We start from the raw sequence: 9,534 nt of genomic DNA on the forward strand, positions 1-9,534 counted from the left end.
GTTCCAAAATTGCTCTGAAGAGTGGACTAGGCACTGGCATCAGTGCACAGCTTCCCAAGGTGAGTACTTTGAGGAGTTCATGAACTTAATTGTCCAACCTCATATCACTTAAATATATTAGAGGTGCTTAAATTTCATTTTCCAGAAGATAAAACTAAAATTTATACAAATATAAAGAGTCTGCATTTCAACATCTAGGTGGTCACTAACCTTTACTTTTACTTAGAAAGTACTCTTAAGAAATGATGAGAACAGATTTTGGACATAAAGTTTAATTAAAATCATATGATTATGAAAAATGTTTGTATTTTCATTCATTTAAAAATATGTCTAAACATACTTTATATTTACTGAAAATTCCTGGACTTTAATACTCACATATGTAAACAAAATTTGTAAATTACTTACTTAATAAAACCTCTATACTTTTCTCATGTTCAGATGATTTGTGGGCCACAGATATTAATACAAGTTAAACAATCAAAATCAGTACAGGTGTGGACTCAAAGAATTGCAAATTTTTGATAATTTATCACATAGTAACCTATATTCTATGCCTGTGAAAGGTTATGACTACAAACCAACATTCTCACCAAGGATATGACTGCCCTTTCTTATAAAATATTTATTAGAAGGATACGGGGCACTGCAAAGGGTTGAGCAAAAGCATGGAAAGCAGAACCCCAAGTAATTTGCCATGGGGCAATGTAAGTATACACAAACTGCAATTTATAAAGGAGTTCCCAAAGCTGTAGGAGGAAAAAAAAAAAACAATCAGTAAAAATCTTATCAGATATTTGAAAAGAAAATGAAAGACCTCTAAAACGAATTTTCTACCTAATAGGGAAATGGCACTGAAATTATTTTCCTTGCATAAAAGGAAAAGATGTATCAGCTGCCAAAAAGCTATACATTTTTAAGTAAAAACAGCTAGCTGATGTACGGATTTGTGTCTCATCTGTTTAAAAAATTTTATGTCCTCTACTGGCTACATTACTACTACTGCAAGCAAAACAAAGAAAAGTAGAGAATCTAGATGTCTTTAAAGCTTAACTAATACACATATATTTTGATTCTAAGACATTTCCCTCAAATTTAGTGCTTTGGAAACTGAGTATGTTTTAATGCAATGTCAAAAGGAATTTGAAAGCAGCTAGGCAAGAGCAAAAGCTGTAATACAGTTGTCATTGCCTGGTTGCCTAAAAATTTAGTAGTGTATATTGGGCATCTGTTCATAATCTCAACTGTTATTGTCAATGGAAACACAATACATTTTTAAATCTTATTTCAATTAGGATCTGTTTTATTGACCATGACTTCAACACTGAAACAGAATTACTGTATTTGCCCAAGATTGCCTCTGCAAGGCCCAATCCTCAAAACAGAACACAGAATCTTAACAGCAAGAGATTCTGACTAACCTCTGATTCACACACCAAACACCTCATATTTAAATCGTTTAGCTTATTTACAATGAACGTATGTAACTTTCCATTTGAAAAAGAAATCACAACTTCAACCACTTGCAGATGAATCCCTATATTCTGTGTCATGACTCAAAATTATGCTGGCAATCTTCGGTACTAATGTGATCAGGATGACAGGAAGTAAAAGCAGCATGTATATTATCACGATGCCATTATAACTGCTTTTAAGCAGTGATTCAGAAAACTTCAGATTCTAAATGTGAGACAGACTGTACTCTGACTCTAATACTGAAGAAATAATAATATGCAATTACATGGTTAAGTGGTTAGTAGGTAAAAATATTTTGTATACATTTAGAGTAATTTTTTTCTTGAAAGGTTATTAAATCGATGGTGCATCTTACAATATCTTAAGAAATCTAAGGAGAGCATTTCACTCTTACTTGCTTATCATCACTGTTCCATCAAGTGACCATATAAAATGCAAACTCCTCAAGGGCAGAGCTTTCTCTCATTTGTTCACTGATGTCACCTAAGCATCTAGAACAGTTCTGGAACATGGCATGCTCTCAAAAACAATTACTAACACGTGTTAAGTGTAGTGATTCAAGGATTGTTTGGTTTATATTTTACTGCAACTTTCACTTTTTTCCAACCAGGATAAAAAGATGCAATACAGTTTCCAATCTAAATATTTAAATTTGTCAGACACCACATGCTTCTTTATACAAACAATTTTCTAACATTCTGGCTTCCTCCTTTGGTTAACCATGCTCACTAGAAGAGGAAATAAATGATAAAAATGCATACAAATTAGTGATTGAACAAATATAACATTGCAATATTTTAGGAGTTATTTTTTCACAATATTTAGCATAATAGTTGGAAATTGACCATCACTAAACTTTGTTCAGATAAATGGATCCATCTGTGCTGTTCCCATCCTAGGTCAGATCTCTATCACATCTAAATTACTGTCACAAACTCTTAAGCTGTTCTCCATACCTTTAGGTTCTCTCTTCCCCAATTCATCCCAAATGTGGCTGACCAGGCTAACTTTCCTAAAATTGGGCTTTCATTGTGTTTTGTAGCTGCTCATATGCTTCAGCTGTTACCTATCAAATGGGATAATATATGTCAAAGTCCTTTGTATGTGGTCAGTGTTAACATGAAATCTAAGCTCTATTTAATTTACAAATAATCTGACTGCACAACCTATTTCATTTAGAAAGGTAGTGTGGTTCAGCAAAAAGATTCTTGAAATGGGAGGCAGAAGACCCGGTTTCATCATCAAACTAAGTTCTGAGTTCTCCCACATGACCTCACTGTCCTCCGTATCCACAATCTTCAATCAGCTACCAGGTGATCTTCTCCGTCCTTCTATCCAGCAGCCCACAACCCAATCCAATTATTACCATGTCCATTTCTGAAATTATTCAAACCATAGCCTCTTTTGGAAGATCCCATATATTTAAAAGCATACACTTATTAGTGTTTCTCTTAAATTTTTCCATACAATTTAATCCTATATTCCTATCTATAGCAAAAAATATGTTTTTTAGGAATCACGGTGACTAGCATTGTTTAGGGATTCAAATATGCTTCTAAATAACTGGTTAAGAAAAATATTGCTTAAAAGAAAATGAAGTGAAAAGAAATGCAAGGATAATCCTCTCTAAATAGTTTATTACTTAGGGAGATACTTTTTACAGACAGAGATATTCCTTTCAGTGATAAATTACCTTGTTGAAGAGGATGGACATGAAGAAGAGGTCCAACAGCATGGTCTCTGAAAAAGCTTCATAGTCAATTTTGAAAAACAGCACAGTGAAGACGACTGTGACATACTGATACGTAGGGCTGCTAAAAGAGGATCGTAGCAACTTCAGACCAGCAATGGTGATCATTAAAGCACCTAGTCTACAATAAAAAGAAAGCACAACTTACCAAACAATGACCAGAAACTTTAGAAAATCTATTAACTTCAGGAAAATCACCATTTCATTTACTAAGCTTACTATAAATACATACGAGTATACACATATATGTATATATACAAAATTTAAACTTCTAAAAATGATTTATATAGCTGAGCAAATCATATCCCGTAATAAACTTATCAAAATAGTCCCTTCTAATAATATGTATTATGATTCTTAACCTTTATATAAATAAGCATGTTTTAAAAATAAGTTAATAGTACTGTAATTCTGACATTTAGTTCTCCAGTTTCTCAATATTTCTATTGTTTTAACATTAATAGCATTTAACACGTAAAAAAACATAATTAAATCTTACCAAACAACATGTACCTAGTCTAGCGGGTAGGTCTACATGATGCCTATATATCGTCTAATTTACACAGTACACAAAAATAACCATTTCCCAAACTTACCATCTAATACTAAAGATTAACCATTAACCTTATATAATAAATGTCCTGTCATAAAACATCAATTGACAATGAGATGTCTGGAGTAGTGACAAGCCAAGAGCAGAAACAGATGTTCAGGAAAGGGACGTCAAAGACAGAATTTCACCTGTTCTGTCTCCCAGCGCCCTGCACCACAGAGGCGCTTGATGCCTGTCTGTTACTTGATGGATGGCTTAAGGCGTTGCTCGTGACCGCCCCCAGGAGCCAACCTTAGGTGAGTGATTTATACTTACTCGGTGTCCAGCTTTTTTGGACTCGCAATTGTCTCTGCGCTGCTACTCAGTTCATTGAGAACAATCAATGGATAGATGATATTCTTCTCCACAAAAAGAAGCCACACATGAAGTTTCTCAAACCACATCATAGTGGCTGCATCTGACAAGGGAATATGAGTCAAGAAGAGCAAACGTCGTCAAATGCATAAAATAGTTTGGTAATGTGATGAGAAAGGAAAATCTTACAACTCAAATTCAGCTGTACTATAAATAAATAATGTTAAGAAATCCAGTACTTCAATCAATCGTCAACTTTTATGATTTCTGAGACACATCCAATTTTGCAACTGACATTGACTTAAATTTAGATGAATTTCATTTTAAACATTCTTAAAGCCTCAGTTTTTAAGCATTAACCTTTTCTCACTTTTGCTTATAACTTCTAGAGAAAAGGTTACTAAAGATTATTAGACTGCCTCTTACCCTAAAAGTAATAAGGTTTTAAGAATTAAAGTCCTACAGAGGATTGGGTTGCCTGCATATGGCAAGGAAAACTGAGGGAAAGAGTAGGGGCTGGAAAAAGAGGTGACAGACATACACAAAAGGATGCATCAATGAGGTCTGTGCAAACAATTCAGAGAAGGAAGAAGTAAGTTTTATGCTATGGAAAGTTGGCATTGTAGCACTGACATTTACACTTCAACTAAAATTAAAGCACCCTGCAAAATCTTTGACTCGCTGCAGCTTTCAGCTAAGTATAAGAAAGTGTTACTTGATCAGACTTAAATTTAACTGTCATCTATCAACAAAGTAAAAGAAAATGTACAGTATTAAAAAGGGTGTTAATGAAAGACTTACTGCGAACTTCATACTGATTATACTCCACTGTCTTCAGCAAAGGGTGAGAGAAACAGTGCCACGGTAACTGTTTTCTAACTTGAGGCAGCACATAATGGGTTACAAAACCTACGAAGCCGACCAACGCATACAACACATACTTGAGAGCAGGCTAAAAGGAAAATAAAGTTGAACAAATTGAGTGACCTACAGGAGACATACAGGAGACCTACAGGAGAACTTCTAATTTGTCAGTTCAATTTTCCATTTGATAATGAAGAATAGCAAGGTCAACTTTAGAATCTGAGAATTAAACATCTGTCTACGGTTAACATTTCTACATTACGTAGTTCTTCTGATTAGGTCAGCTATGATACTACAGATATTTAAAATTGTGTTTACTAATTCTTTGGTATTCACGCTATCATATAATGAGAGAGGGGCCTGAGGTGTATTGCTTGCTCCTCTAAGAATGTTCTACGTGACTTTGCAGAGAATGTATTCAACTGTTTTAACTAGTAGAGATGAAGGGCATGAACTACAAAAAACTCTGAGTGGAGAGCAGATTAGGATGAGAAGAAGGTATTCTTTTTTGTGCCTTCACATGGCATATCTTTAGAATAGAGTTCTTATGGATGACTAAATTCATCAAAGAGGAAATCAACTACCATCACTTCAAATACTCAAATTAAAAGTTACATATTTAGAAACTCTGGAGTCTCTTGGACACAAAGAGGCCTCCATCTGAGCCCTGAAGACCCACTAGACCCAGCTCAGCTTGCAGGTGTTCAGGAATTAATTGTTCAAATTAGAAGAGAAGAAAAACAGGCAAAATCTTAAATAAAATGAAATAATATAGCATTTGCTTCTGGCCAAATGGAATAACAGGGATTTACTCTTCCGTATGAAGTCAAAACAGAATAAAATATGTCAATCATAAGGAAATAAACGTGAACAAAAGGAAAATAGATGAGGTCCGTATCAGGAATGCCCCAGTTTACTGCTTTGAGCGAGGTTCCAGGCTGCAGTGCAGGGAGGGAAACCCACATGAAGCCTGGTGCCCTGAGTTGAGGAGATGGACCTGAGAGCCTGGACAGACAAAGGCAGCTCGAGTTCACCAGAACAGACAGGGTACCAAAGAGAAAACTGCACATAGACATCTGAAGATCTGCAGAAGGTCCGCCCCACCCCAACCCAGGTATTCAGGGGAATCAGTACAAGTGTGTGAGGAAACTACATGAGACTAGGGGAAGCACCACATGAAAGGACAGAGAGCGGAGTATCCGGCACTCACACAGGGTAGGAATAGTGCCTGTTCCCACAGCCAGGCTGGAAAAGCTGACGGTTCACAGGGCACTGGCTGGAGTGCTCCAAAGGTTATTGCCTCAGTAGGGGGAACACTGGCCCCACACTAAAAAATAGCCCTGGTTTCACCTCCCGAATCTTAAAAGCAAAACCTGAAAGGATCAAACTGTAACAAGTAACTTAACTGTGCCAAAAAAACAAAATTCAAGAATATTTCTAGAAATATAAAAATATCCAATACCCAACAAGGTCAAATGCATAATGCTTGGAATTCAAAAATTACCAAACATGCAAAGAATCAGAAAACTATGGCCAATGAGGGGAGGAAAAAAATCAATTAATCAACAGGGGAGGAAAAAAATCAATTAATCAACATCAACCCACAAGTGACAGGAGGTAGAAATAGGAGATAAAGACATTCAGAGTTAAAACTGAATTCTGTACGTTCAGAAAGTTAAGTAGAGGCATGGGAGATTTTTTAAAAAAAAGCCTATGCAGAGGTACACCAAAACCAAATTGACACCATGTGGAAACAGGGATCTGGACAAAAGAATGAAGAGCACTGAGAACGGTGAGTGCACAGCCTACAGATAAGCAGGGCTGTACAAGAGGAACAAAACCTGAGGAGCCTCACTGAACCTGGACCTGATTTAGGTGTGAGGTTCTAGACTTCTAGCTGTACTGGAACAAGGCTTTGGGAAGTTCATCTATTTCAGCATTATGGACAAACAGTACAAGCAAATCAGAAAGGAGTCCAAACAAAGCTATTTTCCCTCAACCAAAAGAACGAAATGATTCCTTACCTGCAATACTGTGAACACTGTGCTTACATGAATAGCAAAATACAGCACCCCAATTACAATGCATACTACTAGGTCAGACTGTAAACGTTCACTCTGTGAAACAAAACAGAATTACCGAACAATCACAAAAACTTAAAAATATATATTTTCTTTGTTCCCAACTGGCCAAGTTTAACAAACAATTTTTCACCGGTCCTATTTTGTTTAGCACTTTTAGGTATTTCTTACATAGTATTATAATTAGCTACAAGTCTTATTTTCTTCCTCAATTTCCTAATATTTAGTTTGACACTGCAATACCAAAGAAATTAAACTAACTCATCTAGTTCCACACATAATATAACATATCATAACAAAGTCTTTTTTATAATGAAGCTGTGTATTTCCCACCCCCATTGGCCTATAAGTTTTACTTTTAGATACGGGAAAAGAAAAAGAGGTACTTAAGTTACTATATCATTTATAGGGCATATCCTTTTGGACAACAAAGTTATATTTTCATTGGTCTTTTGAAATGTTGGAACTGCATGCATATGTACTATTTTACTTACTGGATTCTGGTTCTTTTAGTAGTTGTAGTAAAAACCACAAACCTTAATATCTTTGGTTGTTGAATGATCCATAAATTTATACTTTTAAGCTAGATTCAGAAGTATTCTACTGTATTTAACATGAAATATCCTTTGCTAACACAGAAACTAAAGTCAGAAAAAATTGTTTAAATTATGTCTTGACGCAGTTTTGTATTTCTAAAGTTTTCTAAAGAATATCTGAACAGCTCAAGTTCACTGAAGGTAAATCGTGTCTAACTCAAGACCTATACACGAGTTCAGTCTTTTACAAATGGAGATAATATAATAACTTAGGAAACAATTTTATTTTGTTTCATAAAGCAGATATGATTCTACAGATATCATTTTCAGACATTTACTAAAAGGATGCAGGCCAAATTAAAATTCACTAAATTAGAAAAATTTTTAAATTGACTACACTTAAGTATATTAAATTAGTACAGGTTATTGTTCTCGCCTCCAACCAGAAAAATAAACACAAACACAGTTTTCAGACTGCCCTTAAAAAACGAAACACACTAAAAGGCTAGCAGATGACTTATAAGGATGTGGATTTTATCAAGATGAAAACTAAAAACATAATCTTTATGTTAATATTCATCTTCCCATATCCCAGTCTAAACTGAGGATTATGAATTCTATAAACAATGAAATGACTTAATTTCACATGATTTAAAAATGAATGTTTTGCATAATGTTTTATATATATGTATATATAAAATAAATTTGAGGAATGTATATTTCTTACATGTTAAAATTTTAAATAAAGGCAATCAACAATGTAGAATATATAACTCTAAAAATAGTTGTAATATATAGCTATACATTTTCCCCCAATTACTAAAGGTCATAAAAAAGTGTTCATTATATAACACGATGAACTAAAATTTAAATCTTTTAAAGTGATTTTTAAAAAACTTACAACAGAATTTCTAAGTTTTTCAGGCAGTGGATCTTTTACTTCAGAAAGAGGGTCCTCTGGATTTTTCTCTTCTGTTTTTGGAAAAATCTTAGATTGCACCAAAGAGCTTTATATTTTTGAAAAAGAGAGAAAAATAATAAAAAATACATATATAACTTGAAAACCAGTACTTCGAATGGCAATGTTTATAATAAAAAACCAAGTGATCCAAGTATACTTAATCATTAGCAAATGATAAATTCGAAAAAAGTTTAAGATGTCATAAATAAGCATACAGTGAGAATATTCTTATTAAAACACAGCTTTAATACTTAGGAGAGAAAAAGTTAACAAATACTTTCAGCCAATGTGGTTAGAATGACCCAAAGTTCATTTATTTTGAAACCAAATATAGATTGAGTCAACAGCATTTTGTAAGCCACTGGGAAAACATAACTTGGAAATTAAATTAGAAAGAAATGTCAACTTATTTAAATTTCTTTAATTTAATAACAACTGATTTCACTTACAAAAGTACAGATGGATCACTGCTTTGGCGACTGAGATGATAGGACACTGCCACTAACAAACCACAAAAAATGGAGAAAAGTACTGGAATATGCTGGCCATCCCAAGAATCCTGTTGGGGGGAAAAGTATGACAGAACAATATGCTTCTAATTTATAATCTAGCATATAATCATTGGATATCAGTATTTTGGAGAAAGATAACTACATTCAACAAAAACTTTTTAGCCATATTATTAATTGCATTTTATTCCAGGTAAGTTTAGGTTTACTAGTTTCTGATACACTAGAATCTATCTGCTAGGTCATCTTCAGATTTGTTTTCATACTAAAGCTCTACTTATATACTACGAATAATACATTTGCTGCTGATACACACTGCTGCCGATTTCTTTCAAGTTTAAAGTAATATTAAGTGTATAGTACACTGTGTTCTCCCTTTTGAAGAACAAAATAACTTGGTGTGGTTAAATTTCTGATTATGTAATGATAAAGTAGGAAAAGGCAACACAC

General features: G+C 34.2%; 1 protein-coding gene across 1 annotated transcript in view; it reads right to left on the reverse strand.

The window, feature by feature from the left end:
* The window catches only part of LOC109381551 (pecanex-like protein 1), a gene marked incomplete at its 5' end in the record, with an annotated part of 42,082 nt that extends 32,948 nt beyond the window's left edge, over positions 1 to 9,134 (reverse strand). Inside the window, 7 exons of the mRNA XM_019640299.1 lie at positions 641 to 749; positions 3,170 to 3,347; positions 4,095 to 4,236; positions 4,935 to 5,085; positions 7,022 to 7,114; positions 8,516 to 8,621; positions 9,025 to 9,134. Of these exons, the coding sequence (XP_019495844.1) occupies positions 641 to 749; positions 3,170 to 3,347; positions 4,095 to 4,236; positions 4,935 to 5,085; positions 7,022 to 7,114; positions 8,516 to 8,621; positions 9,025 to 9,134 (889 nt within the window). The remainder of the gene's footprint in view (positions 1 to 640; positions 750 to 3,169; positions 3,348 to 4,094; positions 4,237 to 4,934; positions 5,086 to 7,021; positions 7,115 to 8,515; positions 8,622 to 9,024) is intronic.
* Positions 9,135 to 9,534: the final 400 nt, after the last annotated feature.

This window comes from Hipposideros armiger, unplaced genomic scaffold (genome assembly GCF_001890085.2).
Source record: "Hipposideros armiger isolate ML-2016 unplaced genomic scaffold, ASM189008v1 scaffold_49, whole genome shotgun sequence".
NCBI lineage: Eukaryota > Metazoa > Chordata > Mammalia > Chiroptera > Hipposideridae > Hipposideros > Hipposideros armiger.